This window comes from Dendrobates tinctorius, unplaced genomic scaffold (assembly GCF_039654945.1).
Source record: "Dendrobates tinctorius isolate UK_male_01 unplaced genomic scaffold, ASM3965494v1 ptg000058l, whole genome shotgun sequence".
Classification (NCBI taxonomy): Eukaryota; Metazoa; Chordata; class Amphibia; order Anura; family Dendrobatidae; genus Dendrobates; species Dendrobates tinctorius.
In genome coordinates, this window is record NW_027361726.1 from 19554947 (window position 1) to 19573982 (window position 19036).

At 42.9% G+C, this 19036-nt stretch overlaps 1 protein-coding gene across 1 annotated transcript; it reads left to right on the forward strand.

Annotated features, from left to right (window-relative positions):
- The first annotated feature begins 87 nt into the window (after window positions 1-87).
- LOC141092140 (alpha-1-antitrypsin-like) lies at window positions 88-16043 on the forward strand. The gene is made up of 5 exons (XM_073578076.1): window positions 88-243; window positions 4628-5269; window positions 5965-6235; window positions 15317-15464; window positions 15803-16043. The coding sequence occupies exons 1-5, from the start codon at window positions 132-134 to the stop codon at window positions 15992-15994; spliced, it is 1365 nt and encodes a 454-aa protein (XP_073434177.1). The 5' UTR covers window positions 88-131; the 3' UTR covers window positions 15995-16043.
- The last annotated feature ends 2993 nt before the right edge of the window (window positions 16044-19036 follow it).

Below are 19036 nucleotides of genomic sequence, written 5' to 3' on the forward strand. Positions count from 1 at the left end.
TCATCACTTTTGGGCAGAGTTGGCATGCAGCTTATCCTGAGCATCTTGCATCACTGTTTAATCAGTGGAATCAAGGTAACAGGACAAAGATTGCTGCAATCTGATTTATAGACTTTCAACATTGCACACATATGAAAGTAAATATACATATATATATATATATATATATATATATATATATATATATACAGGAAGAGACAGCTTTATGTCTCCACTCATCCCGGAGTGCACCACACGCTGCAGGTGAGTAGTACAGCTCAAACTTCTTCTTAGTCTTCCGTCCTTAGGCTGTGTTCACACACAGCGTTTTTTTTTCAGCGTTTTTTTAGCCGTTTTCCCAATAAAACCGCTAAAAATAAGCTTCCCTTGCATTGCTATGCATTTTGCACTTTTTGTGCATATTGATGCATTTTTTAACGCGAAGAAAACGCTTTGCGGTAAAAAACGCAGCATGCTCATTAATTTCGCAGATTTTTCCGCGTTTCTGGCTATTTCTATGTATCTTGAAAACGTGCGGAAAAAACGCATAAAAAGCGCGGTTTCTGGGAAGGGAGTCAGGTTTTCCAGCAGAAATTTTCTGCTACGTGTGCACTTAGCCTAATTCAAAATATCTCTCCTGGTGCGGACATCTTATCTTTTATCGAAACAATCAAAGCTTATCATATTTTTCGGACTGTAAGATGCACCGGACCATAAGACGCACCACAATTTTCAGAAGGAAAATAGGGAAAAAAATAATAATGTGTCAAATGGGGGTCCGTCTTACAGTCTGAATTCAGCTTACCTGGGAAGGGATCCGGCACAGGTGGAGGATTGGTCACAGGGGTCATTCAGTGGTCCAGGCTCGTGCGGTGGCGGCTCTGTGCTGGGGCAGGTTGGTTGTGCTGGAGCATCTGGGCTGTACTGGGGCAGCTGGGCTGGGCTGTGCTGGGGCAGGTGGGCTGTGCTGGGGCAGCTGGGTTGTGGCAGCTGGGCTGGGCTGGGGCAGCTGTGCTGGGGCTGGGGCAGCTGTGCTGTGCTGGGGCTGCTGGGCTGTGCTGGGGCTGGGGCAGCTGGGCTGTGCTGGGGCTGGAGCAGCTGTGCTGGGGCTGGGGCAGCTGGGCTGGGGCAGGTGGGCTCTGTGGGGTGAGGGTGGCAGCTCTCTGTGCTCCGGTGCAGGCATGCGCAGGTTCAGATCTCGTCCCTAGATCTTGGGGGACGAGATTCAAATCTCGGCAATGAGATCTCGTCCCCCGAGATCTCGGGATGAGATCTGAACCTGCGCATGCGCAGTCCCTGGACCGGCGTCCATGTTCCCAGCGTCCATGTTCCCGGAGGCCACCGCAACATGACGGCGGCCAGCAAGGGATGTGCGGGGGCCTCCGGGCTTGGAGGAAATGCTGGCGGAGCCGCCGCCCCTGCACCGGAGCACAGAGAGCCGCTACCCCTGCACCGGAGCACAGCCCGCTGCCGCCACTGCACTACAGAGCCCCACGGCACCCGCACCAGCCTCCAGCCATGATCGGAGGTTAGTATATTGCGACCATAAGACACACCCCCCACTTTCCCCAAAAATTTTTGAGGAAAAAAGTGCATCTTATGGTCCGAAAAATGCGGTAAGTGTAAAGTATTGGAGCTGTAGAGGATAGTGGCCTGAGCCTCTGATAAAACAGAAGACATATGTGAGACTAATGGTTCTTGGCGACTATGGAATAATCTTACTATTGCTCATTCCTAATTATTGGCCCATGTAATACACATATCTGCGATCACTTGACAGACAATCGTTTTTATCATATTTTTTTGCTGGCATAAAAATAGCACTTATTGGCAAAACATCACACTCCTTCACTTTCTTCCTTTCATTTCCAACCTACTAACCTTCTGTAATATTTCTACTTCATATTCTCTCTTTCCTTTATTCTTCTTCGTGTCTAATTCATCCCCTATTTCTAAATTTCCTCTTCTCTTTCTATCTTTCACCTTCTTTTTTTCTTACTTTTCATCTACTTTGTGTTTCCTCCTAATCTTCATCCTTTAACAATTTTTCCTTTTTTATTTTTTCTTGCCCTCCTTTAAGTTCATTTTTCTATTGCTTGTTTAGTTTCCCCTTTTTTTGCCAATTGTTCTCTTTTATTTCTACCTTTTATTTGTCCTTTTTATTTCCTGCTTATTCTTCTCATTGCTCTTCTCTGCTTCATATTTTTTATTTTTACCTTTTTGTCTTATCTTCTTCCGTGTTTTCCTTCTTTCTTTTCTCCCCCTCCTTTTTTAGTTCTTCATTTTCTTCTTATTTTTCATTCTTTTCTCAATTGTTCTTCTCTTTCTTTATTTACTTTGATTTTTCTATTTTCCTTCTTCTATTTTAAATTTTCATCTCTTCCTATATTCCTGCTTGTCCTCTTTTTTCTTTCATTTTCCTTTCTCCTTTTCCATTTCATCTTCCCTTTTCTCGCCTTGTTCTATTTTTCATTTTCTTCTCTCCATCTTAATTTCTTTACTTTTTTTATTTCGTCTTTCATCTTCCTAATTCTCCTTCTCCTCATTATTCTTCTTTGCTCTCTGATCTTTTATTTTTTTACTTCTGTTACCTCCTTCTTTTCTGCTTTCTTTTCTTCTACTTCTCATTCATCTCATTGCTTTTATTCTTCCTTACCTTCCCTTCTCCTCCTTTCATCTTTCTTTTCTTTTACCTTACATTCCCTAATTCTCCTTGTTCCTATTCTTGACTTTGTCTCCTATTTCTAATTGTCTTTTCTATTTATCCTCCTCCTTATTGTCTATCATCTTAATCTCTTTCTCCTTTTCTTCCATTTTTTCTCTCTAATCTCCTTTCTAGTTTGAGAAGTTGCTGTTGTCTTTCATCTCTGCTGCTGAATCTTTTGCCTTCTCATTGTATTGTTTCTTCTTGGACTTTACCTTACTTTTGTTATCCTGGTGCTAGTGAGCTGATCTTCTTACAGACTTTTTCTCCTCTGTATTTCTTATCCACACTGTATTTTTTAATATATTCTTTATTCTATTTTGTAAGTGAAAAATGTTCAGTAGGAATTGTGGAGTATCTCTGTGCTGCCGCAATGATAAATTCCAGAATAGGCCAAGGATTCAAAGTGGTTTATTCAATGCGTTTCGGGGTTCTTGTGCCCCCTTCTTCAGGAAATATCACACATCATATTGGCATATTCTGGAATTTATCCTTGCGGCAGCGCAGATATATGCCACAATTCCTACTGAACATATGACTGCATCAGGTCGTGGATCGACCTGTGGATCTACAGCAGCTGCCATCTCTACACGCTTGTATCTCATTTTCATCAGGTGAGCAATTGTGGTGCATATAATGTGCTGATTTTTATGATCTTTATCAAGAATGTGGTGCTCAATCACAGGGAAATTATGTAGAGAGGCTCAAGACACTCCCCCAGAAAAAAAGATTATACGTCACGCCTACTTGAAAAGACTGTAGAAATTAGCATTAATTAAAAAGGCCCCAGGATCTCTGGAGCCATATAGAGGATTTTAACAAAAGAAAAATTGGCATACTCAGAGGAGCAATGGGAATAAAATTAGAACAAAAACTGATGGTGACCTGGTGAAAAACGATTTTAAAAAAACCAAAACTTAGTAAAATAATAGCTCAATTAATTTGGTGTGCATCGCCTTTTTCTGAGACGCATACATTTTTTTTAGTTTTCCATTAATGGACGTATGTGTGGGGTTGTATTTTGTCTGGCGAGAACAATTTTTGTGAGGTACATAACTCATTTCATGAGTCCCGTATGACACCCGTAAGCTCTGTGGAATCATGTGGTGCATCTAGGCATCAATAGAGGTTTAAACTAGCGCCATCGAGCCAATTTCTGCTTCCACTCATCATTATTGGCTCCTGGAATTGGGGCTTCCAAGGGCTTCCCAGGGACAGCTACTGTGGAGCGGGGGCGCCACATCCGCTGACAAGTAGGGTGCCAACCTTCGCTGTATAAACAGGTCTTCAGCTTCAAGTACAGCTCAGAGGGATCACTTATCACATTCTCTATCATATATAAGCTATCATAACTATGGATGGCGAGTCACCTACCCATTGATCTTTTAAACACCCGCTTTCCCATTCATCTTCCCTTTTTTCTCAGGCTGACCAATACAATACTGTCTACCCACCCTTGATGGTATGAGTGTATATTAGCCATCACTAATCTATATGGCACTTCAGGACAGATAGGGCCAGTCACTGATGAGCAAGGGTGCCATTCTTGTACAGTTTCATATAGGGTGCCAATCACCGCAAATAGGCCGGTGTACAGGTCAGGGTCTACCTATAGGGTGAACGCAATGTGCACTTTTTAGTATGGTGCTTGTTACTGTAGTTATTGTTTGTCCCTTTTAGCAGCATTTGATTACTAGTTATATTTTAATATCAACATTTTTTCGGGGTTCCTCCATGTTAGCCTTTTTCAAACCGAGCCTTCCATATTTATTTACTCTTGTACGTATCATATTTTGATTGCTTTTTACTACTTTATTTTGGGGTATCAACCGTGACCATAATACAGTAGAAGCTTTGTTCACTAAGCTGTACATCAAGCCCTGAACATAATTAAAGAGAAATATAGTGGTTCACATACTTATAATGAATTATTGTCTTTTTCAGAAAAAATGAAGCGTTTCATCTTCCTTTGTTTCAGCCAAGCTCTGATTTGTGCATTTGTGTGTGGACACCATGGTGGACCACATGATGATGACCATGACCATGATGGCCACCACCACAACAATGAACCAGATGCTATGCCCAAGGTAGCCACAGCAATCTTCGATACATCCTACAAGATGTACTACCAACTGACTGCCACTCACCCTCATGACAACTTGCTCTTTTCTTCATTGAGTATCTCAAAAGCATTTGCTTTACTCTCACTTGGTGCCAAGTCCAAGACCCTCAGTGAGATCCATGAAGGACTTGGTTTCAACAAATCCTCGATATCAGAGGAAATGATCCACAAAGGCTTCCAGAAGCTTCTAAACAACATCAAGCAACCAAAAAGCGGACTTCAGTTGGACAGCATCACCACGCTCTTCATCAATCGTGATCTGACAGTTGAAAAGAAGTTCTCAGACAAGGTCCAAAAATACTACCAATCGGACGTCATGCCCATCAACTTCGCTGAAAATGCAGAAGCCTTACAACAAATCAATAGTTACATGGAGAAGAAAACCAATGGGAAAATTAAAGATCTCTTTGACAATCTTGATCCAATGACATCTGTGGTTATCACCAGCACAATATTCTTCAAAGGTAAGGAGGAACACGATCATCAATTGATTTTAGGAAGTGAATATATCAAATATGGCTGGTATGGGGGTGAAAAGAGAGGGAAGCCCCTATTTCTCCTTAAAACCAAAGCAGGGCTTCATAGGTAGAAAAAGGAGACAAGGGATAGTAGAATTTTTAAAATTTTCTTTTGGTCTCCTCCTCATTAGAGGGGTTTTAGTAATTTATGGAAGTTGAATTTCCTTCACCTTCATCAGCTGAATAAAAGAGGCCAATTTGCTCCATTGAGTGTTGTGTTCTCTTTGTCTACCAGGCATGGTCCTATATATTTTGTACAGACTATTCCTGGTGCTGTAGATCAGTCCCAATCAGGTGATTGAACTGTTGGATGGCGCAGAGCCACTACTAAATGTACAGGACCGTGTCTGGTGAACAATGACTCAGGCTGGAGTGCCGCAGTCTAAAGGAGGGAGGTGGGAGTGAGACCGTTGGAGATCAGATTTAATAAACTATTATGAAGAAAAAGTATTAATTTTATATCATCTGAAAACCTCGATAAAGAAGTGTAAGAGCGGGGTCACTTATCTGTAAGGAAATGTAACAGGTTTCACGTCACCATGATACAAATAGAGAAAGAATGGAAGTTTAAAAACTGCAGATACAGTATGTAACAGATGCTAAATAAGGAATAAGTGAAATACTGGTGGAATTTCTTGTAGGATCCTGGGAACACGCTTTCAACGTAAATAATACCAGAGAAGAAGACTTCCATGTGGATGAGAACACAGTAGTGAAGGTTCCGATGATGAGCAGACGAGGAGAGTATAACACGGGTTATATACCTGAGATTGGATGCACAGTGGTCGAAGTCCCCTACAAAGGAAACACCTCAGCATTTTTTTTGTTACCAGAGATGGGGAAGCTGAATGATGCAGAGAAAGCTTCTGAGAATTTATCAGAAGAGGCATGGAACAAACCAATGAAATTAAAGTAACTATCTATAGGATTTCATTGTACACATTCACTATGTACAGAACTAACTTCATATTATACTCCAGAGCTGTACTCACTATTCTGCTTGTGCAGTCACTGTGTACATACATTACATTACTGATCCTGAGTTACATCCTGTATTATACTCCAGACCTGCACTCACTATTCTGCTGGTGCAGTCACTGTGTACATACATTACATTACTGATCCTGAATTACATCCTGTATTATACCCCAGAGCTGCACTCACTATTCTGCTGGTGCAGTCACTGTGTACAAACATTACATTACTGATCCTGAGTTATCTCCTGTATTATACCCCAGAGCTGCACTCACTATTCTGTTGGTGCAGTCACTGTGTGCATATAATACATTACTGATCCTGTACTGATCCTGAGTTACATCCTACATTATACCCCAGAGCTGCACTCACTATTCTGCTGGTGCAATCACTGTGTACATACATTACATTACTGATCCTGAGTAACTTCCTGTATTATACCCCAGAGCTGCACTCACTTTTCTGCTGGTGCAGTCACTGTGCACATACATTACATTACTGATCTTGAGTTACATCCTGTATTATATCCCAGAGCTGCACTCACTATTCTGCTGGTGCAGTTATTGTGTACATGCATTACACTACTGATCCTGTACTGATCCTCAGGGCTGCCACTAGGAATTTCGGGGCCCCATACTGGCAAAATTTTCGGGGCCCCTTGAAACTCCGCCCAGGCTCTACCCAGCCCCGTCTCCACCCCTCGAACCTTCCAAAGTCCCACCACTCTCTCTTGGAACAACTCCACTTCTGCACCATGTCCTCACAAATCACACATTAACAGTTCCCATCACCACATACATAGCCATCAGCTTTTGTTTTGGCCAAAAGATTTTTTAATCCGCCACCACGACAAAGTAGACTCTTTTGGTCGGGCCCTACTCTACTGTAACTTACTAAACATTTGCTAAAATATCCAATACAATTTCGGAATATTTTTATTTATTTTTCCATTTTTAAAAATTACCAATAATGCCGCATACAAGGGACAAATACCACCGGACCATGACCAGCCACCATATTACCACCACATGGTGAACTAAAATCCCATATACAAGGAACAAATACCATCACGCCATGACCAGACCACATTTTACCACCACATAGTGACCGGGGCCCCACTCCGGGCCCACTCTGCTCATCAGGCCCCATCCAGCAAGGGCAGTAATGCCCTGATAGCGGCCCTGCTTAGGTCAGTGGGTTTGGGAAGGATACTTATATTATAAAGTTTTTGGTAATATTAGGAATTATTAAGGTATATAAAAGAATTGTCCAGCTGAAAAAAGTGTATGGCCGGGGTCACACGAGTGATGATTCTCTCATGTGAGAGAATCAGCTTAATTATGCTACTGACACTCAGCTCAAACTCTCATCCAAGTGTCATCTGATTCTCTTGCATGAAATAATCGGAGCACATTGAGAAGACAGGGAACTTAATTTCTCCATCCTCTCCATTGTCTGAGGTCGTGGATTTAGACTGCACTCAGCTGACAGCTGAGTGCAGCCTGATGGTTCACACGCATCCATAGATTTCAATGGGTCCGTGTGATCCGAATTCCAAAGCCACTCATGGCATGCTGCAGATTATTTTTCCACAGACGAATTCGGTCTGTAGAAAAAATCACAGATCTGCGATGCCCCATAGTGTAACACTGTGCTGAGTGTTATGCAATAAAACATCACATAGCGCTCAGCCATGTTATACGCTTGTGTGAGCGAGGACTAAGACCCTTCATTCCCCCTGCAGGTCTTCTCATCAGCCTCTCATGCTGGAGTCCGGCCTCAGTTACTTTTCTGTAATACTGTGGAATTTTTTCATACTTTTAGGGTGTGTGCACATGTTGCGGATTCTGCTGCGGATTTTTCCACACAAATTTCACTGAATCCGCCAGTAAAATGACCTGCGTTTTACCTGAGGATTTTCTGCAGATTTTGTGCAGATTTCCACAGTGGTTTTACACTTGTGGATTCCTATAATAAAAGAGGTGTAAAAATGCTGCGGATCAGCACAAAGAATTGACATGCTGCAGATTTAGAGCTGCAGCATGTGCACAACAGTTTTGGTTTTAGATAGACTTTTGGGCTATGTGCACACGTAGTGAAACGTACTGTGGATTTTTCTGTGCGGATTTGGAAAAATCCGCAGGTCAAAAGTCCTGCGGTTTACCTGCGGATTAGCCCTGCGGTTTCACACCTCACAATGGAGAAGGTGTGAAACCACTGCGGATTCCGCACAAAGAATTGACATGCTGCGGATTTGAACCCACGGAAAAATCCGCAGCATGCACACAGCGTTTTTCATTTTCCATTGAAAACAATGGTACTGTACGACGCAGCTTAGCTGCGGTTCCAGAGCCAAAACCCCTGCGGATCCGCAGCAGAATCCGCAACCTGTGCACATGGCCTAAGGGTACAACGCAGCAGAATCTGCCATGTGTGCATATACCCTAACTTATACTGTGTTTGTGATTATAGTGTGTGGTTGTGTTACATAACATCTCTGGGAGATGCTATAAATCCTGATGAGCAGTGTCCTGGCCCCCTGTCCCCTCCAGGGGGACTGCTGCCAGCGTCGGACTGGAACACCTTGGGCCCACCAGAGAAAATCATTCTTGGGGCCCACTATGTAGTTGCATAGAGTTGAATACCAGACCACCAATTATGCGGTAAAACACGCTAATATCCGGGTATAATATAAGGTTGTACATGTCTTAATTATGTAGCAGGAGTTGGGGTAGCCCCCTCATAGAATATAAAGCAGCCCCCTCACATAGTATAATGCAGCCATCTTATAGAATATAATGCAGCCATCTCATAGAATATAATACTGCCCCCCTCATAGGGTATAATACTGCCCCCCTCATAGGGAATAATGCACCCCCTCATAGGGTATAATGCACCCCCTCATAGGGTATAATGCACCCCCTCATAGGGTATAATACTGCCCCCCTCATAGGGTATAATACTGCCCCCCTCATAGGGTATAATACTGCCCCCCTCATAGGGAATAATGCACCCCCTCATAGGGTATAATGCACCCCCTCATAGGGTATAATGCACCCCCTCATAGGGTATAATACTGCCCCCCTCATAGGGTATAATACTGCCCCCCTCATAGGGTATAATACTGCCCCCCTCATAGGGAATAATGCACCCCCTCATAGGGAATAATGCACCCCCTCATAGGGTATAATGCCGCCCCCTCATAGGGTATAATACTGCCCCCCTCATAGGGTATAATACTGCCCCCCTCATAGGGTATAATACTGCCCCCCTCATAGGGAATAATGCACCCCCTCATAGGGTATAATACTGCCCCCCTCATAGGGTATAATACTGCCCCCCTCATAGGGAATAATGCACCCCCTCATAGGGTATAATGCTGCCCCCTCATAGGGAATAATACTGCCCCCCTCATAGGGTATAATACTGCCCCCCTCATAGGGAATAATGCACCCCCTCATAGGGTATAATGCACCCCCTCATAGGGAATAATGCTGCCCTCCTCATAGGGTATAATGCTGCCTCCTCATAGGGTATAATGCTGCCCCCTCATAGGGTATAATACTGCCCCCCTCATAGGGAATAATGCACCCCCTCATAGGGTATAATGCTATATAGATATATAGATATAGAGTTAGATAGATATAGATAGAAAGATAGATGTAGAAATAGATAGATATAGAGATAGATAGTAGATAATGGATAGAAAGTAGATAATGGATAGATATAGATAGAAAGATTCATAGAGATAGATAGAGATAGATAGAGATAGATATAAAGATAGATATAGAAAGAAATATAGATAGATAGATAGATAGATAGATAGATAGATCGATAGGTAGATAGATATAGAGATAGATAGAAAATAGATAATGGATAGATAGATAGATAGATAGATAGATAGATAGATAGATAGATAGATAGATAGATAGATATAGAGATAGATAGCTATAGATAGAAAGATATAGAGATAGATAGATATATAGATAGAGATAGATAATAGATAGAGATATACAGATATAATAATAATAATAATAATAAAGACATATATAGATAGATATAGAGATAAATATATATAGATAGATGGCTATAAATAAAAATAGATATAGAGATATATAGAGATAGATAGATATAGAGATAATAGATATAGAGATAGATAGATATAGAGGTAGATATAGAGACAGATAGATATAGAAAGATAGATATAGAGATAGATATAGATATAGAGATAGATATAGAGATAATAGCTAGATATAGAGATATGTATAGAGATAGATAGATATAGAGTTAGAAAGATAGATATAGAGAGATATAGAGATAGATAGAGATAGCTAGATGGATAGATAGATATAGATAATAGAGATAATAGATAGATATAAGAGATAGATATAGAGATAGATGGATAGATCAATAGATAAAGAAAGAGATAGAGATATAGATTGATAGATAATGAGATATAGAGATAGATATAGAGATATAGTGTTAGATAGAAAGATAGATATAGAGATAGATAGATATAGAGATAGATAAAGATAGATAATAAATATAGAGATAACAGATAGATATAGAGATAGAGTAAGATAGAAAGATATAGAGATAGGTAGATATAGATAATAGAGATAGCTAGATAGATAGACATAATAGATAGATATAGATATAGATAGATAGATATAGATAGAAAGATAGATATAGAGATAGATGTAGAGATAGAAAGATAGATATAGAGATAGAGCGATAGATAGAGATAGATATAGATAATAGATAGAGATAAATAGATAGATAGATAGAGAAAGATAGATAGATATAGAGATAGAAAGATAGATAGATATACAGAGAGATAGATATAGAGACAGAGATAAATAGATAGATATAGAGAGATATAGAGAGAAATAGATATAGATATAGAGATAATATATATATAGATAGATATAGATATAGAGAGATAGATACAGAGAAAAGATATAGAGATAAATAGATAAAGATAGATATATAGATATAGAGATAGAAAGATAGATATAGAGATAGAGTGATAGATATACAGAGAGATAGATATAGAGATAGATAGAGATATATAGATAGATAGCTATAGAGATATAGAGATAGATATAGAGAGAAATAGAGATAGATATAGATATAAAGATAGATATAGAGATAGATATAGATATAGAGATAGAGCGATAGATAGCGAGAGATATAGATATAGAGATAGATAGATACAGAGAAAAGATATAGAGATAGATAACAGATAGATAAATAGATAGATAGGTATAGAGATAGATAGATATAGATAATAGATAGAGATAGAAAGATAGATATAAGAGAGATAGAGAGAGAGATATATAGAGATATATAGATAGAGACAGATAGAGAGAGCGAGAGATATAAAAAACAAAACAAAACACAATACTCACCTCTCCTCGCTCCCACGCTGATCCCGGCTTCAGTGTCAGGAGCTGCCCCCTCTGCCAGACACACAGCGGGTGCGCGATGTAGTGACGTCATCGCGCACTGGCTGTGAGCCAGGAGCAGAGAGGACTGAGGGCGGCGCCGGCCCTGATTTACAGCTGTAGTCTGCAGAGCGGCTTACTGGGCTGGGGGCGGGGCCTCTGGGGGTGGAGACTGTGAAATGATATTCACTGCTTCGCAGTGAATATTCATTTCTCTTTAGCAGCGGGGACAGGGGCTCCTGCCTCCTGACACCCGCCCCTGCTCCGCTGGCAGGGGCCCCCATAGCAGCTGCATGGTGTGCGACACACCACTGGCTGGGGGCCCCTGGAGCAGCGGGGGCCCTAGGCAACTGCTGGCCCTGTATGCCAGCAGGTGCCAGGGCCCACCGGAGAATCCTCCGGTTCCCCGGTGGGCCAGTCCGACGCTGACTGCTGCTCACTCAGTGACTCGCTCCAGACTGTGTGATGGGAGAATACTATAACTGCACTGCAGTAAGCCCGCGCTCAGCCAGGATTGGTTGCTGGAAAGTCCCACCCTCGTGTTGCTCAGCACTGGCTGCCTCTCCCAGCTGTCTGTCACAATGACTCCTGCTCCCTCCACACACACAGAACGCCGGTTTATGAAAATTCTGAGCATGGGGCCCCTCCAGCTCCCGGGGCCCCTTACACCAGTAAGGCTAGTAATGCCCTGATGGCGGCCCTGCTGATCCTGATATATATTCTGAAGTATAATCCAGAGCTGCACTCACTATTCTGCTGGTGGAGTCACTGTGTACATACATTACAGATCCTGTATTGATCCTGTACTGATCCTGAGATATATTCTGAAGTATAATCCAGAGATGCACCCACTCTTATGCTGGTGGAGTCACTGCGTACATACATTACTTTTCTGATCCTGTACTGATCCTGACTTACACCCTGCATTATACTATAGAGCTACACTCTCTGTGCTGTTGCTTGGGTCACTGTGTACACAGTTACATTACTGATCCTGAGTTACATTCTGAATTCTGCTCTAGAGCTGCACTTGCTGTTCTCCTGGTGGAGTTACTGTGTACATACATTACATTACTAATCCTGTACTGATCCTTTGTTGCATGCTGTATTATAATACAGTGCTGCACTCACTATTTTGCTGGTGCAGTCACTGTGTGCATACATTACATTACTGATCCTGATGTACTTTCTGTATAGTACTCCAGAGCTGCATTCACGATTCTGCTGGTGGAGTCACTGTGTACATACATTACATTACTGATCCTGTACTGATCCTGAGTTACATCCTGTATAGTACTCCAGAGCTGCACTCACTATTCTGCTGGTGCAGTCGCTGTGTACATACATTACATTACTGATCCTGAGTTACATCCTGTGTTATACTCCAGAACTGCACTCACTATTCTGCTGGTGAAGTCACTGTGCACATAGATTACATTACTTATCCTCTACTGATCCTGAATAACATCATATATTATACTCCAGAGCTGCACTCACTATTCTGCTGTCACGGTGTACATACATTACATTACTGATCCTGAGTTACAACCTGTATTATACTCCAGAGCTGCACTCACTATTCTGCTGGTGGAGTCACTGTGTACATACCTTACATTACTGATCCAGAGTTATGTCCTGTATTATACTCCAGAGCTGCACTCACTATACTGCTGGTGCAATTAATGCGTACATACATTACTTATCGTGTACTGATCCTGAGTTACATCCTGTATTATACTCCAGAGCTGCACTCACTATTCTGCTGGTGGAGTCACTGTGTACATACATTACTGATCCAGATTTATATCCTTTATTATATTCCAGAGCTGCACTCACTATTCTGCTGGTGCAATTAATGTGTACATACATTAGTTATCCTGTACTGATCCTGAGTTACATCCTGTATTACTGCAGAGCTGCACTCTCTAGTCTGCTGGTGCAGTCGCTGTGTACATACATTACATTACTGATCCTGAGTTACATCCTGTATTATACTCCAGAGCTGCACTCACTATTCTACTGGTGCAGTCACTGTGTACATACATTACATTACTGATCCAGAGTTATGTCCTGTATTATACTCCAGAGCCGCACTCACTATTCTGCTGGTGCAATTAATGTGTACATACATTACTGATCCTGAGTTACATCCTGTATTATACTCCAGAGTTGCACTCACTATTCTGCTGGTGCAGTCACTGTGTACAAACGTTACATTACTGATCCTGAGTTACATCCTGTATTATACCCCAGAGCTGCACTCACTATTCTGCTGGTGCATTCACTGTGTACATACATTGCATTACTGATCCTGAGTTACCTCCTGTATTATACTCCAGAGCTGCAGTCACTATTCTGCTGGTGCAGTCACTGTGTACATACATTACATTACTGATCCTGAGTTACATCCTCTATTATACTCCAGAGCTGCACTCACTATTCTGCTGGTGCAATTAATGTGTACATACATTACTAATCCTGTACTGATCCTTAGTTACATACTATATTATAACCCAGAGCTGCACTCACTATTCTGCTGGTGCAGTCACTGTGTACAAATGTTACATTACTGATCCTGAGTTACATCCTGTATTATACCCCAGAGCTGCACTCACTATTCTGCTGGTGCATTCACTGTGTACATACATTACATTACTGATCCAGAGTTATGTCCTGTATTATACTCCAGAGCTGCACTCACTATTCTTCTGGTGCAATTAATGTGTACATACATTACTGATCCTGAGTTACCTCCTGTATTATACTCCAGAGCTGCACCCACTATTCTGCTGGTGTAGTCACTGTGTACATACATTACATTACTGATCCTGAGTTACATCTTGTATTATACTCCAGATATGCTCTCACTATTCTGCTGGTGCAGTCACTGTGTACATACATTACATTACTGATCCTGAGTTACATCCTGTATTATACCCCAGAGCTGCGATCACTATTCTGCTGGTGCAGTCACTGTCTACATACATTACATTACTGATCCTGAGTTACATCCTGTATTATACTCCAGAGCTGCACTCACTATTCTGCTGGTGCAGTCACTGTGTACATACATTACATTACTGATCCTGAGTTACATCCTGTATTATACCCCAGAGCAGCACTCAGTATTCTGCTGGTGCAGTCACTGTATACATACATTACATTACTGATCCTGAGTTACATCCTGGATTATACTCCAGAGCTGCACTTACTATTCTGCTGATGCAGTCACTGTGTACATACATTACTGATCCTGAGTTACATCCTGTATTATACCCCAGAGCTGCACTCACTATTCTGCTGGTGCAGTCACTGTGTACATTACATTACTGATCCTGAGTTAGATCCTGTATTATACTCCAGAGCTGCACTCACAATTCTGCTATTTACAGGCTGTGCCTGGTATGTTATTCATCCTGGGTGCAGGTCAGTTGCTCAGTATGGTTTTGCAGATTAAAATTAACCTGTTATTATTGTAATAGCACAATTAATAATTTATGATTGCAGTGTGAACATGGACTTTTTAGTGAGGCATTTCTATGGCATAATAAGACTTTTTCCCTTGGCACAGAGAGATTATTCTAACAATTCCGAAATGTTCCATTTCTGGAGAATTTGATCTTGTGGAGGTACTAAAACCTTTGGGTATCACAGAGGTATTTTCCGACCACGCTGACCTATCCGGGATTACAGGAGACTCCAGGCTAAAAGTGTCAAAGGTAAAATAAATTTTGGATTTGAGCAGAGAATCATTTTCAGGGGCTGAATCTCCTTAATGAGACCGACTGGAATCACATTGGCTATGCTCCATGAGGAAAATTATGCAGATTAGTTCACCCCTCCAAACATAATTTAGTCAAAAAAGACATTTTTATTAAAATAAATTGTCCAAAGATTTACACATCATTTCTGCTGCAGCACAAGGAAAGGTCAGTTGCCTTCTCTGGTCATTGCAGCTGATTCTTGGGGGACTTGTGGAAGGGATTGTTCCTAATTTGACTATTTAAGAGAGCAGGTTATCTATGTTTTATGACTTTTCTGCTCTCAACCTCCGTAGGCTTTCCATAAAGCCGTGCTGAAAATGGATGAGGAGGGAACAGAAGCCGTTTCTGCTGCCACTGCCATTGCGACAACGAAGCTCGGTCCTCCACTACATGTCACATTTAACCGACCGTTCTTTTTCGCCATCCACAACAAAGATATTTCTAATGATATTTTCAGCGGAAGAATAGTAGACCCAACAAAATAGAATGAGATCCAATGCGTTTGTCACACAATAAAGCGCTGTGTCTACACTCTGTCTGTGCTGTTCTTACTCTAGCCTTGTATTATCAGGGTTACGGCAGCCACACTGATAACATGATGTACATCCCTCCATGACTGTTGCCACCAATCACTGTCTTTAGTTGTCACTCATTATTCATCTGAGTCCACTGATTGACTGCAGTGGTCACTTGGATGTTTGGCAAGTGGCAGCTGCAGGAAGTATGTACATGTGAGCAGGTTGCGGGATGCAGTGATGGACAGGAGGCAGAGCAAGGGTTAACAGATTTATTAGCAGAGGTATACTCCACCCAGGGAGATAATGGGTTAAGCAGGGGACTAAGTAAGGTGATATTAGCATGGTATGGTTAAAGGATGAGGTATAAGGTAAAGCAACTGTTCATGAAAGGGTTAACTTATCAGTCTGCCAGCTTCCTGGCTTCACAGCTGTAGGTTCCAACGGTGACACCCACGCAAGTGGCATGTGATGTCTCCGGTGTTGTCCTGAAGAAGTTGGGGGTCCTGTTCCTGGTGATGACGGTGGGTCCTTGTTGTCCTAAGCGGGGTCCTTGATCCATGATTCGTCGTACGGAATGCAGAGCAATCTGTGTTACCGCCGGAGCGGGACTCAGCTCGGCCATAGCAGGTGGGTGAGGAATTGCACAATTCTAACTGAGTCACCAGACCAGTCTTAGGCTAGTTTCACCCTAGCGTTTCACTGACCTGCGTCGTTCTGCGCACGGCCGCCGCTAAGCTCCGTCCCTGCCACGCCTCCTCCTGTCAGCTCTACCTATGGGCGCAGGCGGCCTGCATGCGGCCTGCGTACCTATCTTTAGCATTGGGTACGCAGGCCGTGCACAGGTATGTGTTTGCTGGCGCATGCATCCTTTTGACGGTGCACCGAGTGCATCAAAATGCAACACGGTACGTTTGGAGCAGGTCGGCGTGATATAGAAGAGTTAATGGTTTGCTTTTATATCCCTTTAAATGCCTTTAAGACTTCAATTGCCTTTTGCCTAATATTGCTAGAATTATTCTTATGTAGACTAGTAGTCTCTGTCTTCAAGGAAACTATACTTGTTATCATATTTGTTCTCAACAATGTGTTCTGGGTATATTGTAAACAAGGTACGACCCTGAGGTGATGGTGGGGGCCAAATGAGCTCCATAGAGTCACATATTGTTGTAAATGGTATAAAAACATGTCTTGTATTTCATTACGTCAGATAAAGTGATTTGACCACGGCTTGTGTGTTGAAGTCTCTTTGTCTCCAAGCGCTTGCAACAGAAAGGGCGAAAAACCTCACAATTCGGACTCACTGGTGATCTGGACAGCTGATGCTTGGTCAGAACAAAAGCAGCTACGACAGGCGCACCGTCAAAAGGACGCTTGCGCCGGCAAACGCATACCTGCGCACGGCCTGCATATCCAATGCTACAGATAGGGTACGCAGGTCGCATGCAGGACGCATGCGCCCATAGGTGGAGCTGACAGGAGTAAGTGCGGCAGGGGGCAGAGCTTACCGGCGGCCTTGCGCAGACCGACACAGGTCAGTGAAACACTAGTGTGAAACTAGCCTTAGGCGACACACGCGCAGCAACCACCGTCTCGGAGAGTCTGCAACTAATGGTCACGGGGGACAACGGGTATATGGCAGATAGCTGTCCACAGTCAGTGCCCCTGGACTCAGGGAATCTGAAGTGCAGGCCTGCGCTATCACAATGCTCGAGGGACGGAGCAACAACCTTCCTCTGCTGCGCGCCCTGTCTTCCAGCCATGTCTCCTCTCCCTTTCCTGAGCACAGTGCCTTTTATTAAAGACCCACCCCCTGCTGTTGAGTTCAAAGGTCGGTCTGGGTCGGAAAGCTTTCCCCGGGCAACAATGGTGATAGCCTCGACAGTTCCGGACCCGGCGCAAGAGAGGTACCCCTGGTCCAGTCCATCTTCTTACATAGACACAGTGGAGGAGTACTGTGGCCAGTAGTCAATAGGTTGAGTACAAGATGTTTTTGTTGGCTTTCATCTTTACCTTGTTAGCAGGGTTAGTTTTACACCAAGTGGGACCTTGGGCAAAATGTATAATCGGGCCCTAAATGCTCACATATTGCACCATCACACTCAAACACTTAGGTTGCATTTACACGCACTGAGTTCAGATCACTGAGCAAGCACAATTGACAATATTTAAGTCATTTGGTCAGTAGCATAGCTACCGGGGGGCAGAGGGGGTAGTTGCCCCAGGCCCCACGCTGTGAGGGGGCCCACCCGAATTTACACTTAACTGTATCTGCGGCAGAGAGGGAGAATCAGTCATCTCCCTGCTCTGCCCCTATGTCCTCTTCTCGGCCACAGGACCTGTGATGAGGTCATAGGAGGGGAGGAGTCGAGGTCACATGATCAGGGGCCTCACTGACTGTATTCACTATGAAGGACTCTGCTGTGCTACTAGGCTTTGCTCCTACTGGCCAGTTTCCTACTCCACACTGATGAGGGGCAATACCCCGAAACAGCTGTCTGTGGATGGATACCATGTTTTGGCATAGGTGGTTTCCTTCTTTGGAGACTGCCCTTCCCGTGGTTGTTCCTTCCCGGGGAAAGACATGGCTAGTCATTGCTTGCATTGAGAAACATGTGATGGTGTCTCCGCGGCTTGTGTTTTGCATGTTTTTACATATTTCCCTTAAGGGATGGGGGCATTGCTCTAGAATCACTGCGTTGAGAAACATGTGATGGTGTCTCCGCAGTGATGGATGCTGATCTCCATGAGTTCATTCATCCTCATTTTTCACAGTCTTCTACTAGGCATTGCTCCTAATGGCCAGCTTCCTACTCCACACTGATGAGGGGCAATACCCCGAAACAGCTGTATGTGGATGGATACCATGTTTTGGCATAGGTGGTTTCCTTCATTGGAGACTGCCCTTCCCGTGGTTGTTCCTTCCCGGGGAAAGACCTGGCTAGTCATTGCTTGCGTTGAGAAACATGTGATGGTGTCTCCGCGGCTTGTGTTTTGCATGTTTTTACATAT

Bases quoted from the DNA above. Each gene is read 5' to 3' on its own strand.
- LOC141092140 (XM_073578076.1), top strand. From the start codon at position 132: ATGAAAGTAAATATACATATATATATATATATATATATATATATATAT. The intron at 6,236-15,316 runs GTAACTATCTAT...CCCTTGGCACAG, and splicing joins AACAAACCAATGAAATTAAA to AGAGATTATTCTAACAATTC. The intron at 15,465-15,802 runs GTAAAATAAATT...CAACCTCCGTAG, and splicing joins CCAGGCTAAAAGTGTCAAAG to GCTTTCCATAAAGCCGTGCT.